Below are 21033 nucleotides of genomic sequence, written 5' to 3' on the forward strand. Positions count from 1 at the left end.
TTTGCCAAGTTTGTAGTAAATTATTTAGAATTTTTAAATAATTTATGCACAACAACATTTGAAATAATAATTTTTTAAAGGCTTGAAAAATTGAATATATCCAACACAAGTTGGACCCATATTTGGGGAGGCTGGCTCTGGCTGGTCCCACCCTATGATCATATATTTACAATTTCATAGATGCCAAGGCATCTTAAAAAGTCAACTAAACATGGGCCAGATTGGGTCAGCATAAAAAGCAGCTGTTCTGGGGTTGGGGAAGCCTCTGCACTTTCTCATTAAATCTCACAGTGACTTGTTTGGCATGGAAAAAGCAAATAGGAAAAACAAATCAGTGCTTATATTCTTGCATAATCATCATATAACTTTCTATTAGATAAAAACATTAACTTTTTCAAAAATTTGATAGAAAAACTTTAATTTTTTTTTTCTTGAAATTTCAAAAATTTTAAAGTCTTTTGTTGATATTTTAAAATTTTCAGAAACTTCTTTTAAAAATTTGCTTAACAAATACAGTCTCTAAATTTTTTTGAGGTATAAAGCCCTGAAAAATTAAATTTTAAAGAGAGTTTAATGAGATTTTTGAAAGCTCATAGAAGTCAGTATCATTTTTTTTTTTGTTAAATTTTATTTTAGCATATCAAACATTACATTAAAATATATAGCACTCAATAAATGAGAAGCATAAACAATGAAGAATTTCCCCTTTCTCATCCCCTGCTAAATTTTGCTCCATTCACAGCTGGCATTCTGCGTGGGCCTCTCTCTCTCTCTCTCTCTCTCTCTCTCTCTCTCTCTCTCTCTCTCTCTCTGTTTGTTGTGGGGATGAGTGTGTATTGGCTGTAAAATGGAAGGAAATGACATGGGTCGTTCCTGTTTCTGTCTAAAAATTGAGAGATCCTCATTGCATCAAAGACCGGGTCTCCTGCTGCCCCCTATTCTCACATCTCACATCTCATCACCAACAACAAAACCCAAAAGGGAAATTGCAACAAAAGGGAAACAGGATGGATGAGTGAGTGAATGAATGAACATGCCCAATTTTCAATTTGTTAAAACAAATTCGTAAATTTGTTTTTCATATTTTCTGCAATTCTCTTGTTTGTCAGTTTCTGTCTTTGTCATGCCAGCTAAATTCATCTACCTAACAGGGAAGGACACGAAGAGAGAAAACAGAGAGCTTGTTTCTCGGCAGCCACTCCAGGAGGCTGTGAGACCTGATTAACACATCTTCCTGGGGGTAGGCCTGTTTCATGCCCCAAATTTCCACGCAATCGATCAACCAATCAATCCCTCTCTCTCTATCTAGAATGGGTTCTGTGAAGTTATTGTAGCATTTCATTGAGTTATGTTTCCCTGGTTTGTAGTTTTCGTTGTAATATAGAATCACAAATGCGTATGTACATTTGATAATATCTCTTGATTCCTATTGCCCACCAATGATTTTCTTCTTCAGCCCAATGATTTTCTCCATATTATATTATTAGTAGAATAGACAGCCATTCCCTTTCCATATAGAGCTGCGCCCTCAGATTAAAATCAATCAAGCAGGGGAGATTTACAGAGTGATGGCAGAAATGGCGGGTGACCCATCGGAGAAGCGGTCGGGTTGTGGAATATTAGGTGCAGTTTTCGGACGCCGGGGGTTTTGGCTGAGAAGAACAACCTCGTCTGCTTCCCTCCCCCCCATGAACAACAACAACAGCAACAAAAACAATGTTCCCAAAGTCCCAAGCAGCCCCAATTCGAAGCGGTGGCGAGGCAATTCCAATGAGACTGCCTTTGCAAATTCGCAAAACCAGTCGGATGCTCCTCCCAAACCTGTTGATAGACCCATCACCAAAGCAGCTCCCCCTTGCAGTGTAAAGCCTGTGCCTGTGTATCAACAGAATCAGGGGAGGAGAAGTACCCGTGATCAGGAAACAGCAATGGTAACCTCAAGCGTACAGAGAGCTTCACAAAACCAAGGCTATGGGCAGATGAGGAAGGTGCCAAAAGAAGCAATTGGGATCTCTGGGGAGCTCGAAAGCATGATCGCTGATCACCAGAAGGCGAAGGGAAGTAGTAACCTTGTCCGTGCTTCTTCGAGCAATGTCATGCTATTAGGCAATTTGGGTAACTTGAGGCAGCCCGGAACTGGGAATTCGGCTTCAAACGATATAATGGATTTTTTCCCAAGGACCGCGAGAGAGGAGCCATCAATGCCTAATGGGAAATATGCAAATAGTGTGATGGGGAATATAGTGAAGCAGGCAGCACAATCCAATGATTATGTGAGCAAAGAGCAGCCAGCTTCCCTGTGCAGAGCTCTATCGACGAGAATGGACCCAGAGACCTTGAAGATTATGGGCAATGAAGATTACAAGAATGGAAGATTTGCAGAGGCTTTGGCTTTGTATGATGCTGCAATCTCTATAGACCCGAATAAGGCTTCTTATCGGAGCAACAAAAGTGCAGCCTTAACTGCACTGGGTAGGCTTCTTGAGGCGGTTTTCGAGTGCAGAGAAGCCATTCGGATTGACCCTTATTATCACAGAGCTCATCAACGTTTGGGAACATTATATCTGAGGTATGGTTAAAAATAATAATAATATTACCATTGCACCATTAGACAGAATTTCATGTGTCCCTATGCTTTTTCCCTATTACCCAATTTCAATTACAGTAATTCTTGCACTTCTTTTGTAGATTAGGAGAAGCGGAGAAGGCAATATATCACTACAAGCATGCAGGGCCAGAGGCAGATCCCGACGGCATTGGCAAAGCTCAAAAGCTGCAGGCTCATCTCAACAGGTGCACGGACGCGAAGAAGCAACGGGATTGGAACTCCCTCATTAGAGAGTCCAGCCATGCTCTAACAGCCGGTGCCGATTCTGCTCCGCAGGTAGCCATTCCACTTTTCATTTCCCGATTCCCAATCCCTCCTCTCATTTTGCACATTGTGTTACTGTTCTTTTCTTTTTGTCCTTTTGTTCGCTTAAATATTTTGGTGAATAACTTACATATGCCTTCATGTGTTTGTTAATATTGTGAAGATATTCGCATTGCAAGCGGAGGCCTTGTTGAGGCTGCGCAGGCACGAAGATGCAGATGCAGCATTGACCAAGGGTCCTAACTTTGACGTCGACGAGTGTACTAAATTCTTCGGCCCAATTGGGAACACAACTCTATTACTGGTTCGGGCTCAGGTCGACATGGCTGCTGGCAGGTTAGTGTTCTTGTATTTCCCCCTCAGTATAATACCATCCTCCGTGCATTATAATTCTGCATTGAGACTACCATAGAGTTGGTTTCTTTAGTCATGTTAAGGACTATTCTTGCCATCTTGTCAAATTAATGTCTAACGCATTAAACAACCATTACTGAAAACTGAAAGTGAAGAGAGAATAAGAAAAAGATTAAATAGACGCGTAGTGTGCTTATTACGCTAAACATGTATTGTAGAACAACTCAGCAGCTGGAAAAAAAAGGATGATCTGAAAGCATAGTCTATGCTTAAAAGAATGGCTCCCACCAATGGGTCAAACAATGCCAAAACGACTTTGCTGTTGTAATTTGCCAACCGCGTTTGGATCATTCTCAGTATTTTATTCCGTAGGACCCGAAGTATGATTTGTAAAATGGGTGTTGATTAGTTGGGGTGGTGCAGATTCGACGATGCTCTGGCAGCGGCGCAGCGGGCGGCTCGACTGGACTCGAACAACAAGGAGGTGAACGGGGTGGTTCGGAGGGCTCGGGCGGTAGCCGCCGCCCGGTCCAACGGGAATGAGCTCTTCAAGGCGTCGAGGTTCTCGGAGGCGTGCGTCGCATACGGAGAAGGGCTGGACCACGACCCCTACAACTCCGTCTTGCTCTGTAACCGCGCCGCTTGTCGGTCCAAACTCGGCCAGTTTGAGAAGGCGGCGGAGGACTGTACCGCTGCGCTTAACGTCCGACCGTCCTACAGCAAGGCCAGACTTAGAAGAGCTGATTGCAATGCTAAGGTAATCATCTCTCTTGAACTCCATCGCTATTATCAAAACGAGAGTAAAACCCTAAAACATATTCACGTTATAAAAAGATATCTCCTTTAAAATTATTCATTTGAACTTTGACCCCATATTAATTGCGTACAGTCCTTAAAAAAGTTTCTTAGTCTAACCTAATTACACATATATGATGTGGGTTTTTATGTTTTATTTTTTGCTTTTGCAAATTGAGTGAATTATAGCTAACACTAAATGTTCCCAATTGCAAACTCTCAGAAGGCTAATATAATCGATAATGTAGTATATATAATTTTTTAATTTTCAGCATATTTAAATATAATTGTGAAAAATTATTGAGTTCACTATCTTAGTTTATTATTTTTCCCTTAAAAAATTTCCAAATCTAAGTATTAAATGAAAATCTTAAATTGAAAACAATACTTGAATAAATTTTATTTTTAAAAAGAAAATGATTGTATGAATTAAAACGCATTTAATTTTTTAAGTTAATGAATTGGACCTTGAGTTATTGTTATCTAAATTCAATTACGAATTAAATGTATTTATCACGGGTCAATAATGTAATCATTTCAATTTATTAATTTCCTCTCGAAACATCCAAATTCAAATATTAAAAAGGAAAATATTTTAAAAAATAATTTTTGAGAATATATATTTTTTGACAAGAAAATAAGTGTAATAATCCAAAGTCATTTAATCCTTTATTTTAATGAATTGGGTTTGGATTGACCTCTATATTTAATGGGTCATTATTACTTATTTAAATGCACATAGTAACATATTAATTACTTATGATTAAAATAAAAAAATAAAATAGTAAAAGGTCATCTTTAAATCACCATTATTATTATTATTATTATTATTATTATTATTATTATTTATGTGTTTAGTTGGAAAGATGGGAAGCTTCGGTCCAAGATTATGAGGTGTTGGTAAGGGAAAGCCCAGGAGACGAAGACGTGGGCCGGGCGTTGTCGGAGGCCCAGAAGCAGCTCAAGAAGCAGCGAGGGGGAGACTGGAAAGAGCAAGACGCCGGCAATTATGGCGGCGGGGAGGAGCTGGCCGTCGTCTCCAGCGCCGACCAGTTCCGCCACTTCGTCACGTTGCCCGGTAAGCACGTGCATGTCACTTTATTCGATAATCTTATCAGCTAATTTGTAGTTGGATTAATTAAACTTGAAGCAGAGAATGAGCTAATTAATTTCCTATATATGCGTGTTTTAAAAAATGACAGGAATGTCGGTGGTGCTTTTCTGCAACAAGCCAGGCGACAGGGCAACGTTGCAGTTCTTGGAGCAGCTTCGCAAGCGAAACCCTTCAATTAACTTCCTCAAGGTCTGTACTTCGCGGTTTGGGAATATGTAAATTACCATACAGCCCTAAAAGATCTGGACAAAAGAGACTCATACGTTTTTGGATTTGACAAAAAAGACAAACGTTTTATAAAAGGTTGTTCAGATTTCAAAGATTAATTTAACAAGCTTTTGGTGACATTTAATTTTTAGTATACTTATATAATTTAATGTAAAATTCTATTACATTTTATTCAAATTCATAAAAATTCAAATCCTGCTTTCAAACACAGTTTAAAGATTATTAAACGCTATAGTTACGGAGAACCAAAATAAATGAGCAGGTGGAAGTGGAAGAGCTGCCGCAGTTGGCGAAATCGGAGGGAGTGAGCTCAACGCCGGCGTTCAAGATGTACAAGAATGGGTCCAGGGTGAAGGAGATCCCGGGGAACAGCCACGAATTGTTAGAGAGCTCGATCAAATACTACAGTGCCACGTGATTTAATTTACAGTAGGAATTGAATATTTGAAGTACGTAGGAAGAATAGGAGCGGGTGGCAGGGAGGAGCTGCGACTATTTCAAATTTATTTTCCACCTTTAGTGCCAGAGGATGAACCGGACGCAGACACGGACGCAGAGAAATGGAGAAGAGGCAGAGGTGGGAAAGGAAGAAGCTCAGCTGGAAAGGGAAGAGTTAATTAAAGCGGGGGCGGTCGGAGCTGCCATTGCTGTCGGAGCTCGCAATGAGAAAATTCCAACGGGGGAGGAAACGAAGGGGACAGCGTGAGTTGCTTCTGTATTGTTTATAGTGAACGTGTGTGTATGTCTTTTGCATTAGAGAGCGGTTAGTTGTTAATTACTTTCGAGAACATGGTGGCAAAGATGGCCTCAATTGATCATAATCCTTTGTTATCCTCAATTCATTTTTCTTAGATTCCTTAGAAACTCTCTCTCCCCAAGAAAGTAGCTCCTTTTCCATCCTCTAGTTTTTTTAATACTAAATTTGAACTCTAATTCTAATTTTAATGTAAACTCAAATAATACCTAACCATTTTCTTAATCTTATGGTACTTAAGTTAGTAATAATTTGTCAAAAAAGAAAAAAAAAAATTAAGGGTTTTAATGTTCACAATAGCTTGCTTGCTCTTGGAGGGGCCTTCCTCCCCTTCCACTCGATCAGACCAATTTAGAAAATTTTGTCGAGACTCAGAGTTTAGCCCCTACTCAATCCATCATATGTAGTGGTGGTTGCCATTGATTAGGCAAAAACTCTAAACATTGGAATTGACTTGTCAGCAATTGTGAGTTGCATAAAACGATTTTCTTTGGAAGGCGCTTTCGCATTTTAGCTACTTAAGGAGGCACTATGAGAGTGATGAGAAGGACAATAGAATCCATAAATTTTATACACATATTTTAATTTTGCACAAAAATTTATTGATTTTTAATTATATTAGAGGAAAATTTAAATTTTAATAGTAATAGTATTTGATTCAAAGAGAAAATACAATAAGAGTAAATTTTCTTCATATTTTCTATTCCTCTTCTTTCTTCAAAGAAAACTAATTCAAATTCTAAACTGGATTTCATAGGCAATGCATGCTTGGAGCCATGGTGCCATTCCGAGAGAAAAGGCAACTGTCCTTGATGGCAGTGAGTTTGAAAGGAAGGACTTCACCTAAAATCGAATTTGGGTATTGCTTATTTGGATCCCAGTCATTCTCACCTCCATATGCTTGTATTACTAGGTGTCGATAGTCATTTTTACCCTTTAAAATAAATACCATATTGAAGATAAAAAAGTTACGAAAAAATATAAAGAGCGAGAAAATTTAGTTAGGGTGGTTGACCGATCCCGCCAAAATTCAAGATCTTTGAGTTGTTTGCTTCTAATTAGTTAGGAATTTTGGGCTTACCACACGCCTCTTTGATGTCACATATTAACTTTCGACATTAGCAATTGATGGTTTGTAGTTAGTGGAAATTATTTTTGAATTTGAATTTTTAAAATTTAAATTCAAAGAGGCCTTTTCCTCCATTCCATTGGAGGTCCATAAAAGGACCTCTTAGGGGAGAAATTGGGGCACATCTAAGTAGATGCAAGGTTAGGTTTTCAAAATCTTTCATAGATCAAAAGGGAACTTCTATTAAAATAAGGAAAAGAGAAAAAACACACATCTCTTCTTTTAAAAGGGAGATTTGGGGTGTGATTTGATGTGAGAGTGTCTTCCACTTGATTTATAGAGGTTTATTCTTCAAAGAGGCCAGTGTCTAATGCTCTACTTCATTCATTTCGATTATTTTATGAATTTTGGTATGTTGAAGCATATTGACATTTCTTTGAATATTTTAGTTAATGCTTCATGATTTCTTTATTAATCTATGAAAAAAAATGCACGTTAGGAGTAATAAAACATGGTTTTTTTTTTTTTTTAATCTTGATTGCATAGGAAAAAGTATGCTTAAATTTAAAATTGCATGATTTTGTGGAAGTGCACATTCAGGCAATCAATCGGCCCATACAGATGGTCAACCGACCCCCTTTCATTTTGAAAAAGTAACTATCGGCTACAGGTCCTAAGAGTGCTATTTTGTGCACCCTTTCTTGATTTTATCTGAAATTTTTAGTGTTTTTAAGTCTCCATATTCGGTAGAGTATTACAGTTGATTGAGATTGTATGACTTTACTTAGAAGTTTTCATCGTTTCTCCATAAAAAAATTAACATTTTCATCAAACACATAAATTTGTATGAATTTTCTTCAAAGCCTCCATGTTTTTGCAAAGTTTTCAAAACATTTTGGGGTCATACATCCATGATGCAGCGTTTGGGTATTCTCCAATCTTTTCCAATAATGTCAATGCGAGTTTGTGGTTCTCCCTCCACTTTCATGGTTTTCCTTTCAAAAAAACTAAAATATCTTTTTTTTTTTCAAAATTTAATTCTATCTTCTTGTTCCTTATATTATTTTGTTGAGGTAAGTGCTAATGTCTTCTTTTTGTCTCTTGTATTTGTAGTCTCATTCGTTTCCATTTCATGTGCAAGAAGAAACCCAAACAATTCCTCTAGTGGAAGTTCTTGTAGGTCCTTTGACTCCACTATTGTGGTGTTCTTGCCTCCTACTCTTCTGGTAAGCCCTTAAGTATCCTTAGCACAAGTTCAAAATTAGTATAATTTTTGCCAAGATATTTCAAAACATTAGTAATATATTATTAATTTTCTCATTTGATGCATTTCAAGCAATATTTCATATTTCATGAGAAGCATATTTTTTCTAGATAATTTTATCCTAAAGGTTCCCTTGTGGATCACATGAAGTGTGTGACAAATTTGTTTAGCGAAGGTACATCCAATGATGTGATTAAATTCTCCACTTCTAGTGCACAATGCTAGATATTCATAACTTTAGAATTTATTTGGCATATGCATTTTTTGTTATCATTTTACATATTTCTAGGTTTTGGTTTAGACTCACCATTCTCCACAATGGTTGTGGGAGTATATCCATCTTGGATAACATCCAAAATTTTAGAGTCAAGGGAGTATATAAATATGGTCATTCCATTATTCCAATAACCTAAATCTTCTCTATTAAAGAAGGGAGGAAAAACGATAGTGAATCTGTCAACGCCAATGTTGACGGTTGCCATGGATCACTCGAAGATGGTTGCCAACATGTGCACACCAAGACCCGACACCTTGATGGGGATGACTATCCAAAAATATGTTAAATATCCTTTACCTTACACCTTATAGGTTCACGAAATCACCACTAACCATTTTTGTTTAGGCATGGTTAAATTCACCTAATTTTTATCGATTAATTGATCTCTAGGTAATCCTAGGATCCAAGGAACCAATAGTCTCTTTTCTACATTTAAGAGTCGTGTTAGGGAGTTCAGTTATGTGAGATAAATGTACTAGCACCCCCTACACACTCATCCTTTCGAATGCTACCATGATAAGGTTAGGATGTTTTAAAAATTAATGAAGACTTGAATCTTTGTTAAGTTAGGTTACCTTCCATTTAAATATTGTTCCACGTCATAACCATCGGGTAACTTGTAAGAGTTGTGAGACTTCTCTAACCTTAAGACTTGCCCGAAGAACAAGAACATGTACTTTGGGAATTCATCGTTTGATTCATTGATTAAACTTTATGGCTTTTATCAACATGCATTTCCATTACACGGATCGTACAACATATTCCGTTTAAGAATACCAAATGTACAATTACAATCTTTCTAGATTATATATACAATCATGCCTTGCACAGAGAAATATGATTTCAAATCTAAGAAAGAGTGTTAAATGGACTTTATTTACCACTCCTTTAAATATTATTCTACCTTACACTATCCGGTAAGCGGTCAATGTTGTAAGGTTTCTCTTACCTCAAGAACCATATGAAAAATAATAACATGGTCTTTGGGGATCCATAAATGGATTCGAGAATTAATATTTAGTGTTTTTAGATTTTCAGACATTCAAAAGCCATTCCTAAAGGTCAAATCAGGATTTAAGCATCACTTTAATCACATTATAAAAAAATGGCCACAAATAATTGAGGGTATCTATGCAATTCAAACCAACATGAATTTCTCTCTTCTTTTTTTTTTTTATAAAAAAAAGACCCCTAAGAGTGTTATTCAATTGTATTTTTGCACAAATCAATCATTCTAGCATTCACAAATCGATAATAGCACACAAAAATAAGGTACTAAGTGCCCCTAAGGCTCGAATTTTTACTTTCTTCGACCCTGATATTCAAATTGAGATGCAAACCAACTTAAAACACATTGAAAACTTAAAATATAGAATAAAAACATCTCTATAGTTTTTTGGTATTTTTCAGGAACTTTTTTGCAATTTTTATGAATTTGTAACCATTTATAAAGGCTAAAAACATAAGAAAACACAAGAAAAATTAATAAAACATATACTAGTATTATCTACATAAATGAAATCTACTTAAGAAATGTAGAAATAACTTGCTTAAAAATCGTTTGAAATCACTTATATAAAATTACTTTTTTCAAAATAAGTAGGAAAAGTGCTTAAATTTAAGGGTTTAAATTTTTTAAAATTTGTATATGAATGTTGAAAAATACTAAGAAGTGAAAGAATTGAGATTTTCATGTTTGATTTTCAAGCTAAGAGAGAGAGAGAGTAAATTTTAGTCTTACCCAAAATAATAATTTTTTTTACTACTTTCTTTCTCTATGAGGGAGAGGGAATTTAAAGATATTTATTCTCTAATTAAGTAAAACATGTTGGCAAAATAATAACTAAAATTACTTGAGAAATGCAGAGACTGTTGGGTTTTACCGATCAATCAATTGATGAATAAGATGAGTAAACAAGCACACACACAAAATTGACACAGGAGTTACGTGGTTCGGCCAAATTCCGGCCTACGTCCACGGGAGCGAGGGATTATTATTTGCTGGGAAAAATAAACAGAGAGGAGGAGGAGGATTCCCTCAGCACTCACTCAACTCTCTCTTATCTCTTACTGCACTGCACTCTGCACACTCTGCACTCTGATTTACAACACCACACACACATGTATATATACACACAAGCGGGAGCAAAAAAAAATTCAACAATGGGCGGCCGGAAATGTCAACATTTCCGGCAAAGCAGGTGGAGCCGGAAATGTTGACGGAGCAGGGCAGCCGGCGCCGTAGATATTGAAGGAGAGCAGCAGCCTTCTGTTGACTGGGTATGGATCCATCAATTCTCCCCCTCCATACCCATAGGAGGAGAATAATATGTTAATCTTCAATTGACATCCATCCCAGCTATATCCCTACATAGCTGGAGCTTCTCATAGGTTACTCCCTTTGTTAACATATCTGCCGGATTTTCTTTAGTATGAATTTTGACTAACTTCAACAGTTGTTGTTCCATCACTTCGCGTATCCAGTGATAGCGAATGTCAATGTGTTTTGTTCGGGAATGGTACATTGAATTCTTGCTCAAGTCCAGTGCACTCTGACTATCACAATGTACCTTGTATTCTTCCTGTTTGACACCTAACTCTTGAAGAAACCTCTTTAACCACAACATCTCCTTCCCAGCTTCCGCTGCGGCAATATATTCTGCTTCTGTTGTGGATAGGGCAACACACTTTTGCAATTTTGACTGCCATGATACAGCTCCCCCTGCAAAGGTGAACAAAAAACCTGATGTGGACTTTCTTCCATCAAGATCACCAGCCATGTCTGCATCAGTGTAACCCTCCAAGATTGGTTCAGCTTCCCCGAAACATAAGCACAATCCCGATGTACCTTTCAAGTACTTGAGAACCCATTTCACAGCTTCCCAATGGTCTTTCCCTGGATTTGAAAGAAACCTGCTCACAACACCTACAGCGTGGGCAATGTCTGGTCTCGTACATACCATTGCGTACATCAAGCTTCCAACTGCTGATGAGTATGGGACTATTGACATTTCTTCCCTTGATGAGTGAGACAACTTCTTGCTTAGCTTGAAATGATTAGCCAGTGGAGTATTTACTGGCTTGGCACTTTCCATGTTGAACTTTTTAATTACCCGTTCAATATACTTCTCCTGTGATAACCATAGCTTTCTGGCTTTCCTGTCGCGACTGATCCTGATGCCTAGGATCTGCTGAGCTGGGCCTAAGTCCTTCATTTCAAAAGATTTAGACAACTCCATCTTTAGCTTGTTGATCTTTCTTGTATCCTGACCAATGATCAACATATCATCAACATAGAGTAGTAGGATGACAAGATTACCATCAGGAAATATCTGAACATATGCACACTGATCTGCTGCAGTCCTCTTGTATCCGTGACTCACCATGAAAGAATCAAATTTTCTATACCACTGTCTCGGTGCTTGCTTAAGACCGTAGAGACTTTTCTTCAACCTGCAGACTTGATGTTCTTTCCCTGGAACTTCAAATCCTTCTGGTTGCTCCATGTAGATGTCTTCTTCCAAGTCACCATGTAAGAAGGCTGTCTTCACATCCATTTGTTCAAGCTCTAGATTCATCTTGGCTACTAATCCGAGTATGACTCGAATTGTTGTCATTTTCACTACTGGCGAAAATATCTCGTCAAAGTCAACACCTTTCTTCTGTTCGAAACCTTTGACGACCAATCTGGCTTTATGCGTCACAATTTTTCCACTGCCATCTTTCTTAAGCTTGAACACCCATTTGTTCCTTAGTGCTCTCTTCCCTTTGGGAAGTCTTACCAGCTCATACGTTTGATTCTTATGTAAAGAATTCACCTCTGCTTTCATAGCTTCTATCCATTTGGCTTTGTCGGTATGAGATTGGACCTCTTGGAAACTTTCTGGCTCCCCCTCATCAGTGAGTAAAAGATATTCTGATTCTGGATATCTTCTCGACGGAATCAGAATACGACCTCTTTCAGATCTTCTGGGCTCAGCTTCTTCTGGAGGAGGATATACCTCATCATCTGACTGCTGTGATGATTCTGCAATTTCTGGTGAAGGGGGTTGTTGCTCCCCCTGCTCAACACCTTCTACATCTGTTTCCAAAGGATCATCCTGCAATTCTCCATGGTTTGTGGGAGAATATGATAGTGTAGGATCTGTTACAATGACAGGAGCACCGTAACTAGGCTGGTTAGACTTTGTGGTTCAAAGTCCTCAAACACCTGGTTTTCATGGAAAACCACATCTCTCGATTTGATGACCTGCTTCCTCTCTGGATCCCATAATCTGTAGCCGAATTCACCATCTCCATAGCCAATAAAGATACATGGAATGGACTTCGCGTCGAGCTTTTGCCTCTGCTCATTAGATATATATGCAAAAGCTTTGCACCCAAACACTCTTAGATGAGTGTAAGAAACTTTTCTTCTGGTCCATTCTTTCTCTGGAATTCCAAAGTTAAGTGGTGCTGACGGTGATCTGTTAATAAGGTAACATGCGGCACGAACAGCTTCCCCCCAGAATGGCTTAGGTAATTTAGCCATACTGAGCATGCTTCTAACTCTTTCCATAATGGTCCGATTCATTCTCTCAGCTACACCATTATGTTGTGGGGTACGTGGGACCGTCTTTTCATGCCTAATACCACGTTCAGTACAGTATGCTTTGAACTCGTTGGAAGTATATTCGCCTCCATTGTCTGTCCGGAGGCACTTCAATTTCTTCCCTGTTTGCCTCTCCACCATAGCATGAAATTCCTTGAAATATTTAAAAACCTGGTCCTTTGTTTTCAGAAAATATACCCACACTTTCTTTGAAGCGTCGTCAATAAAGGTAACAAAATACCTATTGCCGCCGATTGATTCTACTTCAATGGGTCCGCATACATCAGAATGTACCAAACTCAATGGCTTTGACCTTCTCTTCATAGAGGAACTAAATGAAACTCTATGCTGTTTCCCAAATAAGCAGTGATCACATGGGTTTAAGGCAATACCTTTTGTGAATTTTATAAATGCCTTCTTCGCCAGTGTAAGGAGTCCTTTTTCTCCTACGTGTCCGAGTCTCTTGTGCCATAGGTTTGGTGATGCTTCATCTTCCACTGCATTGATGGCATCAGTACAAATCTTCACCTGCGTTTTGTACAATGTGCAGCAAATGCGTCCTCGTGCTATTGTCAAATTACCTTTTGATAATTTCCAAGTACCTTTCCCGAAGTAGCTTTCATAGCCCTGTTTATCAAGGGCTGCCCCAGAAATAAGGTTTAGCCGAAGGTCTGGGACATGTCGCACATCCTTTAATGTTATGGTGCAACCAATATTGGTTACAATCTGCACATCTCCGATTCCCACGATCTGAGAAGAACTAGTGTTCCCCATCTTTACTGTACCAAAATCTCCAGATTTATACATCGTGAAGAATTCTTTGTGAGGAGTGGCATGGTAGGAGGCTGCTGTGTCTACCACCCATTCAGTGTCGTGGTTCCCAATATGACAGCATGCATCTTCATCAATAGAGAAAACTGATATATCTTGAGTTAAGGTGACCGAGTTCTCACCTTCCTCCTTCTTTTGTTGCTGGTGGCTTGACCATGATCCCGTCGAAATTTTCGACAATCTTTCTTCATATGGCCTTCAATGCCACAATAGTAGCACGAGATTTTCCCTCTCTGCCAACTTTTACCATCATTGAATCTGCTGCGATCCTGGGATCTTCCTCTAGATTTGCTTCTGCCTCTACCTCTACCTCGACTTCTGGTACTGGTACTTTCTTGAGGTCGGCCTCTGGTTTCAGTAACAAAGGCCTGTGACTGTTCTGCACCTGTTTCTTTTCTCCTGGCTTCTTCGTTGAATAAAGCATCTTTTACCATCGCCATGGTAAGTTTGCCGTCAGGAGCTGAATTGCTGAGAGTGATGACCAATGTCTCCCAGCTATCTGGTAAGGAGCTAAGAAGCAACAATGCTTCTGCTTCATCGCCAAGATCCATCTTTACTGATGAAAGCTGATTTACTAAATTTTGGAACTCACTAGTATGTTCAGCTATAGAGGTCCCGCCTTTTAACTTCAGATTAACAAGCCGTCTCATTAACATGGCTTTGTTGCGGGCAGTCTTGGCCTGGTACATGTTTTCCAGCTTCTCCCAAAGGCTATAAGCATCAGTCTCTTGTGCGACATGATGATATACCTTGTGGTCAATCCATTGTCTGATTTGACCAATGGTCTTTCTATTCATTCTTCTCCAATCGTCATCTTTGATGGAATCTGGTTTCATACCTTTATAATCCAAAGGGTCTGCCAGATCCTTACAATTAAGGAGATCCTCCATCCGAGACCTCCACAGAGTGTAATTGGAGGCTGTGAGCTTGATCATAGTACCCGAGTCTGATTCCTCCATTGATTTTAAGCACTAACTTGCTTGTACAGAAAAATTGGGGCAGAATCTCAAGAAACCGAATATACGGTTGCGTCCGGAACGGTCAAAAACCCTGGAAATGACTTAAGTTGTTCGAAAAACGGACCTGAAATGGCCTTGAAAGGCCTGGTCAACGGGTGCTGACGTGGCGTTTGACCGGTTGCTGACTGGGCGTTGACGCGGCCGCTGACGTGGACGCTGACGCGGCGTCTGGGAGAGGGTTGGAGGCGGGTCGGATCTCGAGCACGGATCCGGGTCGCGGTCGTGGATCCGGGTCGCGGTTCACTGTGCCGGGTTACGGGTCGGGCACGCGGGTCGGATCTCGCCAATCGGGCGAGGAAGACGCGTGCAGGCGCGTGTCGCCGTCCCGAAGTCTTCGCCGGCGCGTGGGGGCGCGTGGGGCTTACCCTGGTGTCCGTTTGAGGCTTGGTTTACACCGTTGGAATCGTCTCGAGCTGAATTGCACAATGGAAGGCTCAATTTGGGATTTTGAGCAACTTCAAAAACTGGGAGAAAATAGAATTTCTCCTCTGTTCACCTCTGTTTGGTGAACTCCGGCGTACCTGGACGCTCTGATACCACTTTGTTGGGTTTTACCGATCAATCAATTGATGAATAAGATGAGTAAACAAGCACACACACAAAATTGACACAGGAGTTACGTGGTTCGGCCAAATTCCGGCCTACGTCCACGGGAGCGAGGGATTATTATTTGCTGGGAAAAATAAACAGAGAGGAGGAGGAGGATTCCCTCAGCACTCACTCAACTCTCTCTTATCTCTTACTGCACTGCACTCTGCACACTCTGCACTCTGATTTACAACACCACACACACATGTATATATACACACAAGCGGGAGCAAAAAAAAAATTCAACAATGGGCGGCCGGAAATGTCAACATTTCCGGCAAAGCAGGTGGAGCCGGAAATGTTGACGGAGCAGGGCAGCCGGCGCCGTAGATATTGAAGGAGAGCAGCAGCCTTCTGTTGACTGGGTATGGATCCATCAGAGACAGCCTGATTGTCTGAGACCACTTAAATAAGTACTTTTCCGTTACATTCCAGGAGAAGAAGACGAGTTCATAACTGGTCCTTCATCAGGATCAAGATCAAGATCACGGGCCCCATGGCCGAGCTCACGCTCAGTGTCCTGCTTGCAGTAGTCCTTTGTGAGGGAGAAGGAGGAACGAGGGGGGCCCACCCAGTCTTCCGCCTCGAAAAACATTTTGGAGCAGTTGATGTTCTTCCCTGTGGTAGTCACCTCTAAGTGGCTACAATACCAACCTGGAAGCAGGCCGGAGCCGTCCGACGTCAGGCTCATCTTGCAAGCCGGCCCGTTGAGGCAATCCCCTCTCCCGCTGAAGATGTCGAGGTTGCCGCGCTCGAAGTAGTCGTGGTTTTGGCCCATCAGCCCGCCCCACGCCTCCAAATCCCGCATCTCCACCGTCGTGCCGTTGCCGTCGAAGAGCGCCAAGCCGATTTTGGCGTCCGTGCTGGCCCCCAAGACGTCCCCTGTTCTTATATACACTGTGTACACACAATCATCTCCCTTCCCCTGCCAAGTGCCAAATTTTTTTTAGACAAAATAAAGAGGATTTTTTTTTTCTTTACAAAATTGTAAATTGACCAACCACTCTAAGGTAAATGCATGTTTAATCTTACAAGAAAATAAATTGAGAAAGTTTGAATTGACAACTAATCACGAGACTCGATCTTACTAGACTAATGTAAGTTCAAATGAGAAAGATTTTGATAATTACCAGAGATGGTGGGAGAATAAAGATAGAGACTACGAGCAGAGTTTGGAATTTGAAGCAGAGGTCATTGAACTTCATGGCCTTTCTTTTCTTTTCTTCTATTTTTGTCATCGAAACCAAGAGGATTGGATTTGAAGTTGAAGTTTCACCAATGTTACACCCATATTTATGCACAAAATTGTGGTGGAGATGAACTTTGATTAAGATTACTTTAAATGGGGAGTTGTATAATGCTTTATAGTTAGTTGACATTATTTGTCTATTTCTAAAGACTAGGGGCGACATGTTAAATCGTGGGGAGAAATAAATTTTTCACTTGTGCCAACGTGTTTGATTGTAATTTATTCTTTTTAATTTTTAAAATAATATTTTACCCTTTATGATTTTAAAAATTGCCAAAAAAACCTTCTCATCTTTAATTATATTGATTAAATGAATATTTTCCAACTGTTAAGTATATGTGAAAAAATCAATTTTAATAATAAAATGATATTTTAAAATGTCGTATTTGGTAAATTAAATTAAAAAAAAATTGTCGATATAGTGTCTTAAAAACTAATTAAATGACTCAATGACCTAATTTATTCCCAAGTTAACTTATCTATCTAGTCCAATTGCTTTGGAGATTGACCAATATTGACATCAGCATAAGAAAACAATTTTATTATTATTTCAAAACTTATTTTTAAAAATATATAAAAATAGAAATTGCTGATAAATCATAATACTACAAAATGTTTGTCAGATGATTTTTTCATAAAAATTTAATAATTAAACACATCATAAAACAAATAAAACATAGTTTAATATTTTAAATTCAAGTAACTTATCAACATAGTGTTAAAAAAAATTAAAATTATATAATTCATTTTCTTTGTAAGTTAAAATTATAAAATTGGATATTTAGTTCTACAGTATGTACAATATAAATGCTAAATGTAGAAAAAAAAAAAACTCAAATTTCTACTAATTGTTTTACCATTGTTCAAAATAATTTACTAATTTTTCATAATTTTATTTAAGTTATTATGTTATATGTTATTAAACTAGATTATGAAAGTAAGCCACAATTTGATCAACTAGTCAATTCAAACTGATTTTTTAAAAACTATATTTTATTTATTAAAGATATGTTTAGTCATTTACTTTTCATGAAATTTATATAGCAAATATTTTGTAAAAATATAATCGCTTAAGTATTTTTATGAATTATTAGTGTTATTTTTTTTTCAAAATTTATATTTTTTATAATAATAATTTAATTATGTTGTCATGCTTATGTGAGCCGATTGATTCGACTTAATTGTTAGATTTTCGATTCACTTATAAGTTTAATTTCCAAAAAATATTATAATAATTGACCAATTTTTTAAATTTAATTTATTAAATTAATTTCTTTTTCATAATTTATCTTATCAAATTGAGTGAAACAGGTACAATTGTCATTTATTAAGGATAAAGTTTGATTTTTTTTCACTAAATTTAAAGATGGACTAACAGTCAACTAACAGAAAATTTATTTTGTCATTAAAATTGAATCTCAAGAAGTTTTATGATAATTTTCAAAAACTTAGGGAATGAAGTGTCATATCTTGAAAAGTGAGAGGGTGTTGTTCGATTTACACTTTGATATATTTCTACTTTACAAAAAAAAAAAAAAACTATTTTGATTGAACACTTGCCTCCTATCTTATTTAATTACGAAATTACCCGTAATTAGTGCCGAGATGAATAAATCTTGATTTTACAAGCTACATTACATCATAGATTTTTAATATTTACAGAAGGTAAAAAACAAAGTGTTTTTTGAAATTTATGGAACGCATTTTCTTGATTGTCTGAAAGTAAAAGAGTGAGATAATTTATGGGATTATTTAAAATATTTATTTAATGTTTTATATTTTATATAAAACTTTAATGATGATGTTTCCTGAGATTATAGCAATACTTGTCGTTCTCAAAGTACGTTTTTGCATGTGAAATGATATTTGATTTTGACTAAAATTTGAATTGCCTTTTTAATAAGAATTTAAGAAACTAAGAAAAAATGTTTTTATCCGACAATCAAAGGAAATTAGTGTTCCCGAGATTGGAGCTTATAAAGCTAAAAAAGTGTATTAAACACAAATTGCACAATTCCCTTAAATTAAAACGACCACCAAGTAACTCTCTCAAAGTATTTTATAAGATACACAGCCTTCTTCCTTAAAAAACCATTAGTGTTCTTAACATATTTATGTTTTTAATTCTAAAAATTCCCTTAAACTTAATAAAGATTAAAAAATTTTAATTGCTAGTTCATTGCTTCTAAGTGTTATATTTTTGGGATCATGTATTAGCGGATTTATAATTCATTTGGTTTTTACCCGTTGCATTTCATATGCTACAACAACATCCCTATTCACGGGTTATAGACCCATAATCATTGAAGGTGAAAAATATTTAAGTTTTCGGTCTTGTGATGATATTTAAGACCCAAAAAAAAAGTAAATTTCAATTTTTTTAAAACGTTGGCATGGTTCATTGGATCGTTCCGAAGTGTTGCATTTTTGGGAATATAAATTAATGAATTTTTCGTACATTTGATAATTATTCATGAAATTTGACACCCCATTTTATCCGACCATTTATATAGCAAAATATAGGTGTTTTCTTTAATTTAGTTCTTTCTAGTCATTAGTTTTTCGGTGTCTTCTAAGGTCTTGTCTTATTTGGTTCTCTCATTTTGATTATCTTAATCTCGCGGCCTTGACTCATAATTTCATTCATAGGTCTCGTGGTATAAATTGTCATTCATTCTTTTGCATCATGAGTACAATTCAATTTTAAGAAAATACAAAATGAAAAATATTGCTTTCACTCTTAGGCTGCTGCTATCGGGTCTTCTTCATCACATGCATACACAAGAGAAGAATTTCTAATGTTGGTTTAAATGTTAAACAGATTAGGCCCATTTTTTTAGGCCAATTTTTTAAAATTCAATGCAGGCCCGACCCCTTTGGGTCTGTTGTTAAATTAGTAGCCCTAAGGCTTGTTTTTATTGCTTAAAGGCCAATCATGGGTCTGGTTATTAAAAACTCAGCCTAATTTTGGATTGAGGACAATCGAGGGCCCAACCTAGCAGCCTCTCATGGCCGTTCCCCATGATAGGCATGCATGTTTTCTCCCTTTTCCCACGAATCATTTTTCATGGCTTGGTTGGTTCCCATGGCCAGCCACCTTCTCCAATTTCCTATGAGCTAGTTTCCATGACTAGCTTGCCTATAAATAGAAGAAGAGTTTCAAATTCAAAAGAGGGGGGCTGAAAATTTAAAACAGTGGAATAAATTGAAACATAATAGCAGGTTGGGAGTTGAAATAGAAAAGGAGAGATTTCAGTGGACAGGAGCTGAAAATTGACAGAAAATGGCTGAAAAATTCATATTTCAAAGGCTATAGAAATTAAAATAGAGAGGTTGGGGAAGAAAATCAAGATTAGGAAGTTGGGAACTGAGATAAAAAAGAGAGAGAGAGAGAGAGAGAGAGAGAGAGAGAGAGAGAGAGAGAGAGAGAGAGAGAGAGAGAGAGAGAGAGATGCTAAAGGGGAGCTGCAGATTGACTCAAGCTGAGGATAGAAAAAGCACTGAAAAAGAGGCAGTGCAGAACTTCTAAGAATAGATTCAGAAGGCTTTGAAGAAGCTTAGTGGAAAAAACCAAGAGGTTAGTACCCCTTCCATAAACCTCTTTAGTAAATATCTGAATTATTGAGTTAATCATACAAGCTTACATTTAATTTTAGAGAAATCCTCAAAAGCAAATTGTTACAACAACAACGACGACGACACAGCAAAACCAAGCCTTAAGTCACACTAGGAGAGGTCGGTTACATGAATCATTTTTCATCAATTTATGCAATCATGGACAATTTCTTTTGACAAATTTAGGTCTATTAAATCATTACACATTATCTCATTCTAAGTTATTTTAGGTCTACCCCTACCTTTTCTACTACCCCCTATAATAACTAACTTACTCTTCCTTATTGGCGCACTATGTGACCTATGTTGTAAGTGTCCAAACCATCTGAGTTGCCCCTCTCTTATCTTATCTTCTACAGGAATTACGCCTAATTTGCTAAGAATATGTTCAATATTTTTTCGAAATTAGAATC

General features: G+C 37.7%; 2 protein-coding genes across 2 annotated transcripts; one reads left to right on the forward strand and one right to left on the reverse strand.

Annotated features, from left to right (window-relative positions):
• Positions 1-1157: 1157 nt before the first annotated feature.
• Positions 1158-6201, forward strand: LOC131159951 (inactive TPR repeat-containing thioredoxin TTL3-like). Its single transcript, XM_058115197.1, has 7 exons — positions 1158-2569; positions 2689-2884; positions 3036-3208; positions 3650-3983; positions 4880-5099; positions 5224-5324; positions 5626-6201. The coding sequence occupies exons 1-7, from the start codon at positions 1569-1571 to the stop codon at positions 5779-5781; spliced, it is 2181 nt and encodes a 726-aa protein (XP_057971180.1). The 5' UTR covers positions 1158-1568; the 3' UTR covers positions 5782-6201.
• A 9946-nt stretch (positions 6202-16147) lies between these two features.
• On the reverse strand, positions 16148-16994 carry LOC131160743 (PLAT domain-containing protein 3-like). Its single transcript, XM_058116624.1, has 2 exons — positions 16887-16994; positions 16148-16681 (listed from the first exon to the last, which is right to left on the reverse strand). Exons 1-2 carry the CDS (start codon positions 16992-16994, stop codon positions 16181-16183), a joined length of 609 nt encoding a protein of 202 aa, XP_057972607.1. The 3' UTR covers positions 16148-16180.
• Positions 16995-21033: the final 4039 nt, after the last annotated feature.

This window comes from Malania oleifera, chromosome 7, assembly GCF_029873635.1.
Source record: "Malania oleifera isolate guangnan ecotype guangnan chromosome 7, ASM2987363v1, whole genome shotgun sequence".
Classification (NCBI taxonomy): Eukaryota; Viridiplantae; Streptophyta; class Magnoliopsida; order Santalales; family Ximeniaceae; genus Malania; species Malania oleifera.

Bases quoted from the DNA above. Each gene is read 5' to 3' on its own strand.
- LOC131160743 (XM_058116624.1), bottom strand. From the start codon at position 16,994: ATGACAAAAATAGAAGAAAAGAAAAGAAAGGCCATGAAGTTCAATGAC. The intron at 16,682-16,886 runs GTAATTATCAAA...GGCACTTGGCAG, and splicing joins TTATTCTCCCACCATCTCTG to GGGAAGGGAGATGATTGTGT.
- LOC131159951 (XM_058115197.1), top strand. From the start codon at position 1,569: ATGGCAGAAATGGCGGGTGACCCATCGGAGAAGCGGTCGGGTTGTGGA. The intron at 2,885-3,035 runs GTAGCCATTCCA...AATATTGTGAAG, and splicing joins GTGCCGATTCTGCTCCGCAG to ATATTCGCATTGCAAGCGGA. The intron at 3,209-3,649 runs GTTAGTGTTCTT...GGGGTGGTGCAG, and splicing joins GTCGACATGGCTGCTGGCAG to ATTCGACGATGCTCTGGCAG.